Here is a 16000-nt window from a genome sequence, read left to right on the forward strand (position 1 = left end):
GAGCAGAGTTAACAACTAATGCTGCTCTGCTTCTGTGTTCAGGTTGTTCCAGTCGGTTGCACAGTGCTGCATGGGGCAGAAGCAAGCCCAGCAGGTAATGGAGGGGACTGGTGCCAGTTAGATGAGCTGCATCTTGTGTTGTAAATGTGCCAGCCTGGAGGCCCCTGTCCCATCGACTGACAGAAGAATCTGTAAGGCTCCTCCTGACCTTCCCAGCTCCCTCGATTGGGTACATGCAACCGACCTGGCGTGAAAGTCCGTGGGCACGTTCCAAAGTTTGAAACAAATTTGTGACTTTTGGCCAAAATTCAGAAGATGCTGTGAATATCATTTTGAACTAGTGTAAATACAAGGAACAGAAACGTTTGTCTGGACTTCTGGGTTTGTGCAAAGTGTGTAAAAGGCAAGTGGGTAACTGGTGCCTGTCCAGCTTGTAATAAAGGGGCAGCTGCTGATGCCAAGTGCTTGTCTGGGGCAGACCTCCTTGTCCTGACATTGCCAGACTCCCAAAGAATATTGAAAAGCCAGTTATATTATTATGTAACTTATTTTTTTCTTTATGTGGATGGGGGACCTTTAAATCACTAAGTTGTTTTACAGGAGAAAAAAAAAAAGTGGATATGTTTGGAATATGGGAATACTACAGAGTAAGGGGGGGGTGAGGGAGGGATTTAAGCTTCAGCGTTATTTTTCCCATTTCCTCCCAGTGCTGACAGAACCGTGTGGCAGTCAGAACACCTCCTTTCTGTTGGAGAAGACACACCTCAGGCCCTTTGGGAGAGGGTCAGCTGTTTTTAGTAAAGAAACCAGAGACCAGGCCTATAGCTTTTTCTTTTTTTTTTTTTTTCTTCTGACACTTGTAAATTTTGGAGAAGGGGGGACTAAATCTAGACCTTTCCCTACCCTATGACAGTATAAGTTTGTAAAAAAAAAAAAAAAAAAAAAATCAAAAAACAACAAAAACAAAAAGAAACAATTTAAAAAAAAAAAAGAAACAAAGGACCAATACAGCCCATTTTGTAAGGATTTTGAATGTTTTGTAAAGTATTGGTCCATGTGTTGTATTTTGTAGCCTTTCTAGTTCTTGGGCTTTAGTTCTCCCACTTCTTGTATGTATGCATACTGTAGTTACACATTAAAGTCATGACATGCAGCACGTGCCACTGTGCTTATTCTCTCCAGTTCCATCCTACCTGGCCAGTCACTGTCTTTCAAAAATCTTATTTCCAGCCATCCAAAATTTGCAGTTTTCCACGGTATTTTGGATGCTGCCTGGTGAGAAGAGGGAAGACTTGTTATGGATAGATGAAGCCTCGATTCTTAGTGCCAGGAGGGAGATGGAAATATTGGAAGTTGACAAGCAGAGTGTTAGAAAGGAGACTGCAGTGGAGGGACACAGAGCACAGGTAGCAGACCAGTTTTATTTCTAATGATGCTCCCTGATACAGCACTCCCTTCATCAAGTGTCTATGCAAGCTTGCTGGTTTACCTAGGTTAACCTGTAACCTGTAGGGATGAATACTGCAAGCTCCTCTAGCCTTACAACATAGGAATGATAAGAAGAGGGATTCACTGCAAGTTGGAACATTGTGGCTATGGAGCTGAAACTCCAGCTTGCTCTTCCCTCCAGTAGTGGGTTAGGATACAGAGAACTAACAGCAACCAGCTTTATCCAGACCAGATTTGGCAGGGTTTTTCTGCCATTTAACTTCAGCAAGCCAAGCTCTGCATATGAGCTTGTTGACTTGTCCTGCCAGCTCCCAGTGCTGGCTCTGCTAAAGCTCAAAGGTCTCTGTGCTTCTGTACTAATACTGCTGTACACATCTGGTTCCCTTTAGGCCTTAGGAGCTGTCAGGCTGGTATAAAAGAGGGTGAGAGGCAGATGGGACTCTGCCAAAATCCCAACCTGTGTTATGTGAAGTTAATGGGCTGGTAGGAGGGTACAGGTGACCTTGTTTCTTTGTAATGAGGGAAAGAACCCACAGCTGGCACTGTGATGGTGCCAGCTCTGGGGGGATTCCAGTGTCCTTGCCAGCAGGGACCCTGGGTATAATGCCCTCTGGTTGTAACGCCCTTTGTTTGAAAGAATAACCTTTCCATTCACTTCTGTGTGCCTAGTTTGAAATCTAACCTGCTGTAGAGAGCCAAGCCAGGATGGCAGACTGGACTCTGAACAGTCAATGCATTACTCCATTACCAGCAGTAATGTTAAAGCACTCTGGACCTCAGCAGTGCAGGTAGGGCTGCAGCTAAGCTTTGCTCATTTGCTGTCACTGCAGCTAAAATTATTGCAGAGATCTTCTTGAGGGGGGTTTTGTATCCTGCTGAAGTAGACAGCATTGGCTGGGTAAGAAACTCTATCTTTATTTAACATAGCTTGGCCTGCAAACCTCCAGCGTGTTATCTTACAAAGCTGCCAAGGGAAAAATAAGGCTATATGTGGATGTACAGTAGTGGTGCCTTAGTTAGGGCATGTATCAAAAACCCAACCTGCAGCACCTGCAGATCTGTGACTGCTCTCAGAATCTCAAGCACTTACAGAATGCCTTCTGCAGAGGTGAGAGGAATCATTGTGCTGTACTGAGCCTCCATGAAAGCCAGAAACAGATGGGCTCCTGCTTGCAGTATTGAAGTATAGGTGAGCTGTTCAGTTCTCAGCACTTCTGCTCTGCCTTTCTGTGAGGTAAGAGCTACCAGCTGGATTTCTGCCTTGCTTGCCTGGACGAGGCACAGTGATGGCCTCAAATCTCTGATGCTGAGTGAGGGAACCCACTTACAATGATGGTGTATGCCAGTCTTCACTAAGCAGCCATGACAAGACGTGGGATTTACCAAGTCCTCTAGATGAAAGGGATGGCTGTGCTCCAGCCCTCTCACTGTAAGGTCACCTAAGACTACTCTTGTGCTCTGCAAAATTGTTCTTTATGCAGAGGTAGCTAAAAAGCCAGAAGCTGTATGAGGGGCAAGTGGGCACATCTTGCCTCCCATCCTTGCTGCTGCAGAAGAGATGGCTGAAGGCTGACCTTCTGTCTGAGCACTGGGCAGCACTGAGTTCTGGGCAGCTGATACCCAGGGGCAGCGAGGCTTTTATTGTACAAGCTCTAGCAGCTGATGCAAGATCCTTTTCTGTCCGTAGCGTACATGCAAGGCTTGCTGTTCTCTTCGACTCAGTTTCTCGTAAACCTCCTTATTGAGCAAGTCCTGCTCTGCTCTCAGGTCTGACCTGTATGACTCCAGGGTCAGCAGCACGCTGTCATAAAGGAGCATCTTACAAGGGGCTTTCAGTCTGGAGAGAGCTGCGTTAGAAAGGGTTGAGTTTTCCTCTTCCTCACTGTCCTCCTCCCAGCCATCGTGTTCCTTGTACTCCTTGAACTCTTCTTCTGACATGCACAGCACCTGCAATGACCCAACCAGAGACAGCTCAGGGGAAGTGTGAGTACCTCAGGCTTTCTTCCCTAGAGCAGTGCAGTCTTTGGGTCACATGGGGCAGGTGAGTTATTCCCCAGCTGAGGAATTATGCCTCAGTGAGAGAGTAATAGCTAATGCCAAGGGATGTGGAAGAGCATCCAGACAGCAAACCTCAGCCAAAGAGCTGTTTGAAGCCAAAACTTAAGTATGGAGGGGAGGGAGGGGGAGGGTTCATCCAGGAGAGGAGGGCAGTCACACCGACCACTTCTCACACCAAGAGTTCATGTGCTTGTCTGCCTTCATTTCACTGTTCTGCTATGGTTCTAAAAGCTGCAGTATAGTCTGTGCCCTTTCCTGTGCAGCTCTTTATCCAGGTGGTCATCACTCAACACTGCTCACCTTCAGGGTTGTGGACAGCTCCTCCTCTGTCAGCACTTCATCCCAGCCCAGCACAAAGGCGCCTTCCTCACCCACCATCTCCAACTGGCACAAGAAGTCCCACTGTTCAGCAACCAGCTGCTGCTGTGCTTTGCTTTTGGCACCTGTTTTGAAGACAACAGAGCTGCAAACCCAACTCAGTTTGCAGTAGCGGTGATGGCAGAAGGGGAAACAGGAAGCAGAAAGCTGTAGCATAGCCCCAGCACCTAAAGTGCCATGGAACAGCCTCATTTCCCTTCACCCTGAGCCCCGTTTCATTACATCACTGCTTAACAGGAGTGACCCCTGCCCCATCCTTTCCCAGCATGGCTGTGGGTGCCACTCACGCTGCAGTGCTGCCTTGCGTACGGTCACCATCTGGATGTCAGCTGTGTCGTTGGTGTTGCCTGGATATGGCTCTGCAAAGCCATACATGTGCAGGAGCTGCCAGTTGGCCATCTGCCCGTAGGTGTTGAAGATCTCCTTCCCTTTGCTGATGGGTTGTGTTGTAACCATCCGTAAACAACTCTGCAAGCAGAGAGAGTAGAGGCTCTGAGAGCTGTAGCAATCCTACTGCTCCTTAATGGGGTGCTTCTTGGAGCATGGTGTTGGTTTTCCCCAGGAAAGTGATCCAGGTATGTGCCTAACGTGTGATATTCTGTGTACAACAACAGTGAGCAACAGGAGAAACAAGCTTCAGGTCCTGCCCTACAGCAAGAGCATCTTTAGGAAGGTTCACCTGATCCTAAATTCTTCCTGGCTGTAACAAAGCAAACAGCAGCTGTGTGTGTCACACAGAACAGCTTACAATGAATAAGATCCATGTCCACTTGTTGCCCTGGCAGTGGGCAGTGCTGCTCTGGCCTCAGAGAGGCAGTCATGCAGGGAAGGGGCACAGGGCCCTGGCACTCACAGGAGCATATTCCAGGCTGGCGTTGTGGTTGGCCACATGATTCAAAATATCAGCTACAGGCACCATCATGGGAGGATTGGGGCCCTTCTCATCTTCATCTTCCTCCTCCAAGGGCTCCTGAAAGCTATGACCAGGGACATGAAGACAATCCTGTTTTATACCTTGCAATACAATAATACAAGGGCAAGCTTTAGCTTATTCTTGCTCTCTTAAATCATAAAGCCTGCAATCGCTTACCACCCTCTTCTCCCCTTGCTCATCTTTCCTCCCCTACATCAGAGCAAACCCTCACTGCTCACCTGTAAGCCATGACAAAAGCCACCAGCTGCTTGTACAGCTCCAGCGTGTGCAGCTCAGGGTCAAAGATATCGGGGTGGGACTTCATGAAGGGCAGGATGATGGAGCTGTACTCCAGCTGGATGTTAACCAGGTCCTTGTCCACTGCCTCGGGGATGCCAGTGCCCTGCAGGAGCTTCGTTCGCTCTTCTTCTGGCCTGTTGCAAACAAAACTAGCAGCTCTATCTCCATCTGCCCCTAAGGAAGAAGGGTCTGAACTCCTTCAGAACAGCAGCTTCTTGTACTCTGTGGAGCTCTGTTTTCTGTTCCAGGGAGTTGCAACCTCATTTAGCGCCTCACAGCGATCTTAGGCTGCTGCCCCTCACAGCACGGGGCTGGAGCAGCTGAAGTCACCCAGCACACCCACATCCCTTCAGCTGCAGCACCGGGCCCTCCGCAGAGCTGCTGGCTTTCGCCTTACCAGAACATGGGGTGATCCAAGCTGCTGAAGTCCTGCCAGAGGGAGAAGTAGGGCTGCCAGCGGGAGGTGCTGGTTGTGTATTCGTGCAGCAGGGCCAGCAGCAGCGGCACCCACCCAGACTGGCTCTGCAGGGACTCCTGGGCTACACAACCAGATGTATCAAAGAAAACATAAATAACTGAGGTTGATTTGAGATTTTAATCAATTGCTCCGAAAAATGTATTTTCCCAGAACTAAAGTGTGCAGCAGCGACTCAGAGCAACGAGAAAACGCCCTGGTTTATAGGCTGCCTTCACAGCTAGCGGGCAACATCCCAGTACAGGGCTGCAAATGAGATGACCTTCAAGGTCTCTTCCCCCTCACGCCGTTCTGTGCTTCCCCCCGGCCTGGCTGCTGCAGGACCGGGAGCTGCCGCCCCGTGCTGGCACTTCACCCACGTGCGTGAAACCAGAACGGCTTCCTCCCAGCACTGAAGCGAGCCCTGGGCCGGGAGGGCCGTGCTGTCCCCTAAGAGAGGAGCTTTTCCATCGCGGTGCAGGCAGCAGGACCGAGCCCTGCGCTTCACCGCAGCCCCACTCGTACACAAAGCACAGAACCCCAGAGCCAGTACCGCTCCCCGGCCCCGCTTACGGACAAGACGCGGTAAGGTGGAGCAGCGGGAGGCCCCGCGCGGCGCTCACCGTCGTGCAGCAGGGCTCGGATGGCGCACGTGTGCTGGGACAGCAGCGCGCTGCGCGGCACGGAGAACAGCAGCTCTCCCGGCTCCAGGTCGGCGGCGGCCAGCAGCCCGTAGCCCGACACCGTGCCCCGCCGGCTGATGGACACCTGCGGGGACAGCCCCGCTCAGCCCCGCGGCTTTCCGCCCGCTCCGGGGTCGGGCCCGCTCCCCGCCGGCGCTCACCTTGGGGCTGAGCTCCACGCCCGCCGCCTCGCACCACGCCACGAAGCCCGCCGTGGGGTCCGGCCCCGCCGCCCTGCGCCGCTTGGCCGGGGCCGCCATGGCCGCACGTGGGCCGCGCGCACTTCCGGGCGGCGCTAAGCCCCGCCCCCCCGCGGACGGTGGCCGCGGCGGGACAAAAAGGCGCTGCGGGGCGAGAACGCGTCCGCGTCCCTCTGCGGTCCTCCGCGGGCCGTGGCGAGCACCGCCCAGCAGCCCCACGTGAGCCTGGATAGCTCAGTTGGGAGAGCATCAGACTTTTAATCTGAGGGTCCAGGGTTCAAGCCCCTGTTCAGGCGCCGCTTTATCCTTTAGGCGCCCGGCGCCGCTCCCCGTCCCGCCCGCAGCCCCGGCAGACGCAGCCCGAGCCGTCAAACCGAAGCGCGGTTTTATTGCACCGACGAACTTTGCTTCCCGGCGGCTCCCATCCACTCCGTGCAGCGCAGCCCGGGCCGAGCGGCGGCCCCCGCCTCGTGCGTTCATTTCTTGCCAGCAAGAAAACAAAGAGGTAATAAATAGGAAGCGCGTTGTGGGGGGGCGAACGGGGGGGGGGGGGAACAGCGCAGGCTGGGGACGCGTGGCCGTGGCCCACGGGAGCTCAGGCAGGGGATATAGCCGTCTCTATGTCGTTACATTAAAATAGACTATTTAAAAAAATCATTTCTAGTAGTTAAAAAACGCCCGGCCGCGGGGCTAAATGACGTGGCAGCAGTTGAACTGCCCCAGGGACAGCAGGCTCTCCTTGGGGCCGGGGTGGATCTTGAAGGCCAAAGCTTTCTCGCACAGCGGGAACTGCATCAGCCGCTCCCTCAGGCTGCCGCTCTTGCCCTTACCCGGGTCCAGCTTTATCACGTTCTCCGCCTCCCCCTCGCTGCCCCCCGCCCCCCCGCGGACCCCCGTCGCGCGTTTCTCCTTCGGCCCCGGGGAGGCGGCGGGGTCGGCTCCCCCCCTTTCCCCGGGACGCCCCGAGCCCTCCCTGCCCTCGGGGGTCCCCGCGCCGCCCCTCCCGTCCCCCCGCGGCTCCGGGGGCCCTCGGGCTCCGCCGGCACCCCGGTACCCCGCCCGGCCCCCCGGCTCGGCCCCCCAGCCCAGCACCTCCCCGCGGCACGGCGGCCGACGGGCCCCGGCACGGAGGAAATCTCTCATCTGCTCCTGGTTCAAGGAGCTGCTTTTCCTCTCCGTCACGCCGGGTCTGCATTCCTCTTCCTCCTCCTCTTCTTCCTCCTCGCAGATTTGCTGCAGGGCCGGGGTGCTTTTGGTGATGGCCGTATCGATGGTGGGAGCCTTCAGCAGCACCCGGGGGGGCTGACGCCCGCTGCTGGGCTGGGAGCCGCCAGGAACCTCTGCTACGGGCTGACGGCCCCCGGTGCCGTCCCCAGGGCCGAACGTGTCCGAGAGGTCGGTCCTGAGCGTGGGGAAGGGCACGGAGGGGGGTCAGCACCCAGCCGCGTGGGGCTTGGGGTCCTGGGGGGCAGCTGGGGCTCACCTGCTTTGCACCTGCTTGGCCAGGTCGTAGACGAGGCTCTGACGGCGGCTCTGTTCCTCCTGTTTCTCCCGCAGCATCCTCTCGGCCAGCAGAAAGTAGGTGGCCGTGATGTGGTTGTAGCGGTCGGCCTCCAGCGCCCTGCGCGACACCGGGAAGGACGAGCATCAGAACCCGATGGCCGCGCTCACATCGGCACCGCCGGACCTCCCTCCCTCCGCCCCCCTCTGGCTGCCGCTCACTCCTGGATGGTGTCGCGGTCGGCGATGTGCCCGCACGTCATGGCCTGGATGATGATCTCGTGCTCCTCCTGGGACACGCGCTTGTGCGAGGTGAGGGGCAGCAGGCAGCGGCTGGCTGGGGACGGATCCACCCCCTGCAGCCACGCGTGGCCCTCGATCTGCTCCAGGGAGGCTCTCTGCCGGGGGTCCCGCTGCAGCATCCTGGAGATGAGGCTGCCCGGGGAAGGAAGGGACACCGGGATGAGCACAGCCAGAGCCTTCCCCCGGCCCCGGCCCCATCCCTCCGGCTCCCACGGGGCTCCCATGGGGACGGGGAGAGCTGCCTACTCGGAGCACTGTGCGGAGACGTGTGGGGGCACGGTGTAACGGCAGTCCATGATCATGGTGAGCGTCTCGCTGTCGTTGGCCTCCTGGAAGGGCGGCTGTCCGCACACCAGCATGTAGAGGATGACCCCCAGGCTCCAGATGTCTGCAAGAGGAAGAGGAAGATGAGAGTCAGTGAGCTCCTGAGGAAGCTAAAATGTGACGGCTGCCAGCCCATTAGGGAAAATCCCAGCTGGCAGGGATCGGGGACCCCCCACGGGACACAGCCCCCCGTGGCACTTCAGCTCCTCCCCAACACACATAGGGATGGCTGCATACAGGCCCCCCAAATCTGGCCGTGGGTCTGGTGCCCAGGTGCCATAAGGATGGGGCTCCAGCACGCACCTGCAGCCTTCACCCCAGTGCCAGCCCCTCTGGAGGAGGTCCCCAGAGCAGGGCAGCAGTGTCACCAAAACTCCCCACACCCCAGGCTCTGGGTCAGCCCTTCCCAGCTGTGCAAGCACACCCCAAATGGGCTGCCCCACCCCGGGGCCGGGGCCAGCCCTGTGCCAGCTGCAGCAGCACTCATCTTCACGTGCCTCCTTGTGACCACACGCAGCCCCGCTGCAGAGACAGCCCTGTGCACAGCTCCCGCCCCGCCTGGCAGAGACTGATTTTCTTCCTATTGCAAAACCACTTATTTTTAGGATGCTGAGCGCAGGCTCTCCCTTAATACCTTCAGCTTCTTAAGTGCCTGTGCATTTTAAAATTTCTCATCCGTGCCAGTTTCCTTGCTTGATTTGCTTTTGCAGAGCCCCGTATTCGTATTCCCACCACCCCTCCGAGCCCTGACAGCTCTCAGCTTAGAATCCTTCACCTCGCCCCATGCTGAAACCGGGCTGTTTCCTTGCAAAGCTCCAGCACTGTGTTTTGCCCAGACCTCCTGCCCCAGCTCCCCGCAGGGCTGGCTGGACTCCCAGTCCTCCTTCTCCTCCCATGGCCCAAAGCACCAGCAGGAAGCGCCCGGAGGAAACTTTGGGAGCTGGAGGCGGCTGCATCCTAAGCAGGTTTCCTTCCCACATCCAATTGCTGCCAGGGCCATGATGTGCTCAGCCGAGCATCGCTGGGGCAGGGTTTGTCCCACAGGGCTCTGAGGATGCCCAAAGAGCCACAAGAAACTGAAACACAAGCCCACATGCATACCAAGATGGCAATAAATGGGAGCGCAGGAGGCATGGGAGACCTCCAGACCCTTACCCACAGCTGGAGCATCGTACTCATCCCCAAGCAGGATCTCTGGTGCCGAGTATGCCAGCGAGCCACAGCTGGTGGTGAGCATCTTGCCGGGCTGGAAGCGGTTGCTGAAGCCAAAGTCCGTCAGCTTGACCACCCCCTGCTCCTGGAAGAAGACCACGTTCTCGGGCTTGAGGTCGCGGTGCACCACGTGCAGCTTGTGGCAGTAGGAGATGGCGTGGACGATCTGGGCGAAGTAATGCTTGGCGCGGGGCTCGGCCAGGCCGCTCTCGTGCCTCATGATGTGGTCGAACATATCGCCGCCGTCGCCCAGCTCCAGGATGAGGTAGAGCTTGGCGTGGGTGTCGATGACCTCGTAGAGGCGCACCACGTTGGGGTGCTGCACCAGCTTCATGCAGCGCACCTCCTGCAGCAGCTGCCCCGCCGCTTCGCCCGCTAGCTTGCTCTTGTCGATCACCTTGACGGCCACGCGCTGCCCCGTGAAGACGTGCCTGGCCAGCTTCACCACGGCGAAGTGGCCCTTACCCAGCGTGCGCTCCAGGTCGTACAGCCCCGCGATTTTGCCCTCGGCCATGGCGCCGGGCGGGGACGGGCATCGGGCGCTGCAGGGCAAAGGGTGCTGAGAGAGGGCATCCCAATTCCTGAGCACCCCAACACCCACTGTCGTCCCACTGCACGGCGGCCCGAGTGGACCCTGTGCATCCCTACATCCCTTGGCGCCCCAGCAGCACAGCGCTCCACCTCCAGGACCTCAGCACCAGCAGCCCCAGCACTGTGGGCATCCCAATGCACCCACCTCCCCATCCCCAGGCACCCCAATATCCCGCCTGGTTCTCAGCATCCTGGGCACCTCAGCACCCCGTATCATAGAATCATAGAACTATAGAATGGCCTGGGTTGCAAAGGAGCACAGTGCTCATCCAGTTCCAACCCCCTGCTGTGTGCAGGTCGCCAACCAGCAGACCAGGCTGCCCAGAGCCACATCCAGCCTGGCCTTGAGTGCCTGCAGGGATGGGGCATCCACAGCCTCCTTGGGCAACCTGTTCAGTGCGTCATCAGCCATGTCCCCAGACACCAGAGTGCCCCTGTGGTCTCCAGCACCCCGAGCATCCCAACAGCCCCACTTCCAGCACCCCCCAACCCTGAGGGTGTTACTGAGCACCCCAACAGCACTCCAACACCCCAACCTCCTGATCCCCGGTACCCCGTGCACCCCAATGCCACCAGCCCTCAGCACCCCGATATCCCCACCTCCAGCACCCCAATCTCCAATCCCCAATCAAGCACCCCAAAACGCCACCCTCCAGTTCCCAGCACCCCAAAACGACCACGGCCATCCCAACCTAGAGCACCCCAGCGCCCCAACCCCCCCCCAGCTCCGCATCCCCAGCGCACCCCAACTCCCAGCACCCCAACACAACCACCGCACCTCTCCAACCTCCCACCCCATCTCCCCCCCCCCCCCAGCCCCCAAATACCACTCCCAAACCCTACGTCCGACCCCTCGCAATCCACCCCCGCCTCCCCCCCATCCCTCAGCCCCCCGCTGTACCCCCGGGTGTCCCGCACTCACCGCACGGCGGAGCTCGGGGCCGCGGGGCTGCGGCGTCCCGGAGCGCCCGCCCCGCTGACGTCAGCGTGCTCCGGCCCGCAGCCTTAAAGGGCCCCCGTCCGTCCCGCACCCCCCACCCCGCATCCTGGCTGAGGCCGGGCGCAGCTCATCGCACCCGGCTCGGCTTCCAGTCCGCTCCTCTTCCCCTCCCCAACCCGCCCCCGCCGTTCCCGGGGGATGAATCCCATACGGACACGTGCGGGACGGCCACGCTGCGGCCGCTCTTTTCCTGGAAGCGATGCGGGCTGCTCATTTAGCTCGTTACTGCCCGGCCGAGCACCCGCAGATTAAAAAGCTCTCAGCGCTCGGCCGCCTCGGCAATGTTAATGCCTTCCCAGAAACCCGCAGCTCATAATGAGCCCCGCTCCAAGCTGGCGTCACTGCTGTGGGCTGAGGGCACAGGAATGGGGTCTGCATCCTGCTATGGCAGCAGGGTGCTGTGCAGGGGGTTCTGAGTGGGTGTTGTGCATGGGGACCCAGCTGGGTGTGAGGGGTGGGCATCCCAAGTGGGTGTGTGATGTGGGCATCCCAAATGGCTGTGAGGTATGAGCATCCCAAATGGGTTTGTGATATGGGCATCCCAAATGGCTGTGAAGTGTGGGCATCCCAGCTGGGTACAGGATGCAGGGATCCCAGCTGGGTGTGGGGCTGCAGGAGGACTGATGTGAGCAAGGTGGATGCAGAGGTGACTCCTCCATCCCTACCTGGCCCCGTTGCTGTGAGGCTGGGGCTGCACCAGGTTCACTGCAGCTTCCTTTGGGTTTGGGTGTGGTGCTCAAGCACTGAGAAGCCAAAGGAACCACATCCGCACGCAGCTGTGGGACTCAGCACTCCTCCTTCTTCCTGGGGTGCAGCTGAGGCTGGGATGCTGAGCGCTCTGAGGCTGCAGGTCCTGGAAAGGATGAGTGAAGGAGACACAGTCGGTGCCTGGAGGATCTGCAGCTGGGCAGTGGCTGGGAGCAGAGGCTGTAATGAGCTCTGGACCGTGGCTGGGCTCATGCCAGGAGCTACAGGGCTTTCTCCAGAGCGTGGAGAAGGATGAGGAAGTGGGGCTGGGTTCACTCAGAGGCTCCTCTGGCATCAGAGCTGCTCCTTTCCATGGCTTTGCTGGTTCCTGAAGGCTGCAAGGACAGGGGGCACTTAGAGCAGGCCTCCCAAAGCCACAGAGTGCTGGTGGAGGAAGGGGACAGGGGCTGATGTTGGGCCAGAAGCATTGCCGGTGTGTGAGGATGCAGGAGGAAGCTGTGTGTCCATCACTGGTCCTCTGTCCCTGGGTACCAACACAGGGGCAGCATCGCTGCATAGGCTTGTTTGGATTTTGGGACGAGTGGGCACCAGTTCCTGGCTGCAGCCCCACACAGCAGCACTCCGTCCCACCCACGCCCCGCTGGTGCTTTGCCATCCAGACAAAGCCCCGTCTGCAGCAGAGCCCACCTACCTGCTGCTTAGCGGGGTCATGTGGCTGAGGCACTTAATTAACCAGGAGCCGATATAAGATCCCGGAGAGATGTGGGGAGGGAGGACATCGAGGCAGAGCGACTCTGAGCGAGCCCTGCAGAGCAGCGCCTGCAGCCCCACATCGGCTGGAGGTCAGTGGGTCTGCAAGGAAGGGGCTGTGGGGCAGGGATGGGTGTGGGGAGCACCCCGCTGGGTGCCTGTGGCATGGAGTGGGGTGGCACTGTGGGGTAAAAAAGCTCTGGGTTCCCCCGTGAGTGAAGGACGGGAAGGGAGAGGGGCTGGTCCCACCTGGGGATGCTCCTGGCAGCATGACTGGAGGCTATGCATGAAAGCTCTTCTGTCTTTGTAGGGTTTTTTAGGGTAAATGTGTGGCGCAGAGCTGCCACAGCCACTGCAAGGGCCTTTGCTGTCACACGCAGACCTGAAGGTCCTCTATCCATGCCCACTCTCTGTCTGCTCCACATTGCCCTGTAGTGATCTTCCCAAAGCCCCGCTGTTGTTTGTTGTGCCCAAACCCCACGGTGGCCTCAGCCTCTCCATTGCAGGAGCTTTCACAAAACACAGGGATGTCCCATGGCCTTTTGGGGACATTCCTGTCACTGCAGCTCCAGCTGCAATGCCCAGGACAGTGCAGGAGGCCTCTGGCTGCAACCGTAGGAAGCTGCTCCCATCCGCTCACCACGCTCCTGCCCACAGTGTTGCATACCTGTCTGTAAGACTGGCTGCCAAACACCTCTGGGGAGCATCACAGAGAAGACAGCCCAGAGCTGGGGTGCAGGAAGGCACCCGAGCTGGCAGCACTGCTGGCAGAGGGGCCGGGCTGATGCTGGCCGCTTGCTCTCTGTGCACGTTGCTCCAGGACCATGCTGAACGCACTGCTGCTGTGCTACGGGCTGCTGCAGGGGATCCAGGCCATCCTCAGCTCGGACCTCAGCCACAGCCCCCTGCAGAAGATGAGCTCTGGGCTGGAGGAGGCAGACAGAGCCCGCTACCCCAGCCTGCTGCGCAAGGCCAAGGAGCTGTCAGTGGAGCTTGCTGGTGAGTCCCACGATCCTCAGCCTTCGCTGGGACAGCCAGCTCCCCAAAACTGAAGCACGGAGCTCCTGCTCAGCCCGCAGTGCCCACCTTGCCCAGCCTCTCTCTGTTTCACAGGAGCTATTCCCAGGCTGGACTTGGATCAGATGGAGGTGCAAGAAGGTGATGGTAACCTCCTGCAGAAAAGCAGCATGCTGGAACCACAGGTAACACACCGAGAGTTTTTGTTTTCCTAAAAACGCCCCAAACAGGGCTGCTTTGAGCCGCATCAGGCTTCTCTGTGCCCTGGGGTGGTTTGGAGCAAACACTTCACGAGATGCTGCACAGGAAGGGAGCATCCCTTCGTTGCCTGCTGAGGGGTGTGGACACGCTGGGAGTCAGGGAAGCTGGAAATAGAAGGGCCAAGAAAGCCCCCCTGTTTGGGGTTGGCTTTCAGGGACGCTGCTGCAGGAGCTGGGAGGTGAGCTGGCTGGAGGCAGGCGAGGTTTCCCTGCTTCATTTCCTAAGAAACTGTGGGAACCCAACCTTCCCACCACACATTAGCGTAATGATAAGTGGGTGTGAAATATCCTCTTTCGAAATTGCTCCAGCCAGACCAATTGTTCAGCTAAAAATCAGAGGGGACTGTGAGAACACTTCCAGCCAAGGGGAATAGAAACATGAATCAATGATTGCCAGGTCCTTTGGGAGGAAATGCCAACCTCCCTTCCTGTTGCAGTGTGTAAGCAACCTGCCCCTGCTGTCTCTGCAGAGGACCAGACTTCCGTCTCAGGGGCAGATGGAGACCTGGGGGGTTGATGGATGAGCCACTGAAGTGATGCAGGGCATTGGGAATATCCCACAATGAGAGATTGGAGAGACCAGGGTTGTTTTCCTATGGACAAACAGTTCAAGGATCCTTGAAGGGAGGTAACCTCCAGGGGAAGGAAGGCTGCAGCTGGATGGGAAGAGGGGAATCCCAAGCAGGTCTTCACAGATGATGCCTTAGGTCCCCTGCGCTCAGGGGTCTGCAAGCAAAGCATGAAGAGGAGCTGGCATCACCAGCACCAAGCCCCAAGTATCTTCTTCTAGGAGCAAGTTGAATTCTGGATATCTCAGCTTCCTGTTTGAGATGGAGGTGCCTCAGCCTCTGGCTAACACAGTTCTTTGGCAGCGGGGTAGACCATGAGCACTCCCTCTCCTCCTCTCCCCTGCAGGCATTGTCCACGGCCCTGCAAGCTGCAGGCAGGGAGGAGCGGAGCTCCCCTCGCCGCTGCGTCCGTCTCCTGGAGTCCTGCCTGGGCCACCAGATCCCCTGCTGTGACCCCTGTGCCACCTGCTACTGCCGGTTTTTCAATGCCTTCTGCTACTGCAGGAAGATCAGCACCACCTTCCCATGCGGCAAGAACTAGTGCCCATAACACACGGCTGCTCACTCATCCCCACCAGCCTCCCCCTCTGCAGCTCCAATAAAGCAGCAGATAGATAGCACTGCTATTGCTGAGTGTGGGCTGTGCTGGGTGCTGGGCTTGTGCTCTTGGGAACAAGGGGATGCGGGACGTCCTTCCTGCCCTGGGAACACACTGTGCTGTGCTTGGGACTGTGGGGGTCACTGAGTGCCACCAGGCTTCAGCAGGGCCACCTACAGCTGTGCTCAGCACCACATCATAGAATCACAGCATGGTTGGGTTGGAAGGGACCTCAAAGCCCACCCAGCCCCAACCCCTGCCATGGGCTGCCTACCCCTCAGCTTGGGCTGCCCAGTGCCCATCCACGTTGTGGGGCATCTCCAGGAATGGCACCCACAGCCCTGGGCAGCAATGCCAGCCCCTCACCGTCCTCTGAGGGAAGGAACCTATAGTTCCCTTCTGTTAGTTTAAAGCATTTCCCCTGTCCTATCACTATCAAACTGCGTAAAAAGCCAGCCCCCCTCCTGCTTGTAAGCTTCCCTCAAGTACAGGAAGGCCACAATGAGGTGTCCCCACAGCCTTCTCTTCCTCAGCGTGAACAAGCCCAGCTCCCTCAGCCTTTCTTCACAGGACGCTCCCGCCCTCTGGGCCTCCTCTGCACGCTCTCCCCCCTCACCACAGGGCATTCCCCCACCCAAACAGCTCAAACACTCCGAGATGGCAGCGAGCACAGCTGGGGAGGGGGGTCACGGCAGCGTGAAAAGCCTTAAAGTCACGGCCGAGCGCTCAGGGC

At 57.9% G+C, this 16000-nt stretch overlaps 4 protein-coding genes and 1 non-coding gene across 12 annotated transcripts in view; 3 read left to right on the forward strand and 2 right to left on the reverse strand.

Moving 5' to 3' along the window:
- The window catches only part of CNOT1 (CCR4-NOT transcription complex subunit 1), a 53574-nt gene extending 52416 nt beyond the window's left edge, over positions 1-1158 (forward strand). For all 6 annotated transcript variants that reach the window (XM_031615541.2, XM_031615542.2, XM_031615545.2 and 3 more), the window contains exon 49: positions 43-1158. In XM_031615541.2, the coding sequence (XP_031471401.1) occupies positions 43-121 (79 nt within the window). In that variant the 3' untranslated portion in view covers positions 122-1158. The remainder of the gene's footprint in view (positions 1-42) is intronic.
- A 1061-nt stretch (positions 1159-2219) lies between these two features.
- On the reverse strand, positions 2220-6681 carry SETD6 (SET domain containing 6, protein lysine methyltransferase). Its single transcript, XM_031615550.2, has 8 exons — positions 6397-6681; positions 6176-6320; positions 5496-5637; positions 5038-5232; positions 4739-4862; positions 4173-4353; positions 3808-3950; positions 2220-3396 (listed from the first exon to the last, which is right to left on the reverse strand). The coding sequence occupies exons 1-8, from the start codon at positions 6493-6495 to the stop codon at positions 3088-3090; spliced, it is 1338 nt and encodes a 445-aa protein (XP_031471410.1). The 5' UTR covers positions 6496-6681; the 3' UTR covers positions 2220-3087.
- On the forward strand, positions 6659-6731 carry TRNAK-UUU (transfer RNA lysine (anticodon UUU)). Its single transcript has one exon. It is a non-coding gene; the product is annotated as a tRNA-Lys (tRNA).
- A 72-nt stretch (positions 6732-6803) lies between these two features.
- LOC116244034 (SNF-related serine/threonine-protein kinase-like) lies at positions 6804-11386 on the reverse strand. 2 transcript variants are annotated; one of them, XM_031615549.2, is made up of 6 exons: positions 11288-11386; positions 9718-10316; positions 8485-8626; positions 8158-8370; positions 7919-8056; positions 6804-7837 (listed from the first exon to the last, which is right to left on the reverse strand). In XM_031615549.2, the coding sequence occupies exons 2-6, from the start codon at positions 10286-10288 to the stop codon at positions 7126-7128; spliced, it is 1776 nt and encodes a 591-aa protein (XP_031471409.2). In that variant the 5' UTR covers positions 10289-10316; positions 11288-11386; the 3' UTR covers positions 6804-7125. The 2 variants fall into 2 exon arrangements, with proteins under 2 accessions (XP_031471409.2, XP_090005884.1); XM_090149758.1 differs by lacking the exon at positions 11288-11386 and adding an exon at positions 11267-11285.
- On the forward strand, positions 11255-15684 carry AGRP (agouti related neuropeptide). 2 transcript variants are annotated; one of them, XM_090149761.1, is made up of 4 exons: positions 11255-12915; positions 13644-13822; positions 13937-14025; positions 15016-15684. In XM_090149761.1, the coding sequence occupies exons 2-4, from the start codon at positions 13648-13650 to the stop codon at positions 15208-15210; spliced, it is 459 nt and encodes a 152-aa protein (XP_090005887.1). In that variant the 5' UTR covers positions 11255-12915; positions 13644-13647; the 3' UTR covers positions 15211-15684. The 2 variants fall into 2 exon arrangements, with proteins under 2 accessions (XP_090005887.1, XP_031471413.2); XM_031615553.2 differs by having other exon boundaries at positions 11255-13822.
- The last annotated feature ends 316 nt before the right edge of the window (positions 15685-16000 follow it).

The sequence above is a fragment of the Phasianus colchicus genome, chromosome 13 (assembly GCF_987193195.1).
Source record: "Phasianus colchicus chromosome 13, bPhaCol1.hap1.1, whole genome shotgun sequence".
Taxonomy (NCBI): Eukaryota; Metazoa; Chordata; class Aves; order Galliformes; family Phasianidae; genus Phasianus; species Phasianus colchicus.

Excerpts from the sequence above, each read along its gene's own strand:
- SETD6 (XM_031615550.2), bottom strand. The coding sequence starts at position 6,495 with ATGGCGGCCCCGGCCAAGCGGCGCAGGGCGGCGGGGCCGGACCCCACG. Across the intron at positions 4,863-5,037 it reads GCTTTTGTCATGGCTTACAG|CTTTCAGGAGCCCTTGGAGG; the intron begins GTGAGCAGTGAG and ends CCCTGGTCATAG. Across the intron at positions 3,397-3,807 it reads AGCTGTCCACAACCCTGAAG|GTGCTGTGCATGTCAGAAGA; the intron begins GTGAGCAGTGTT and ends GGGTCATTGCAG.
- LOC116244034 (XM_031615549.2), bottom strand. The coding sequence starts at position 10,288 with ATGGCCGAGGGCAAAATCGCGGGGCTGTACGACCTGGAGCGCACGCTG. Across the intron at positions 8,371-8,484 it reads GTCTCCGCACAGTGCTCCGA|CCTCATCTCCAGGATGCTGC; the intron begins GTAGGCAGCTCT and ends TTCCCCGGGCAG. Across the intron at positions 8,057-8,157 it reads GACCGCGACACCATCCAGGA|GGCGCTGGAGGCCGACCGCT; the intron begins GTGAGCGGCAGC and ends GGTGTCGCGCAG.
- AGRP (XM_031615553.2), top strand. The coding sequence starts at position 13,648 with ATGCTGAACGCACTGCTGCTGTGCTACGGGCTGCTGCAGGGGATCCAG. Across the intron at positions 13,823-13,936 it reads GCTGTCAGTGGAGCTTGCTG|GAGCTATTCCCAGGCTGGAC; the intron begins GTGAGTCCCACG and ends TCTGTTTCACAG. Across the intron at positions 14,026-15,015 it reads GCAGCATGCTGGAACCACAG|GCATTGTCCACGGCCCTGCA; the intron begins GTAACACACCGA and ends TCTCCCCTGCAG.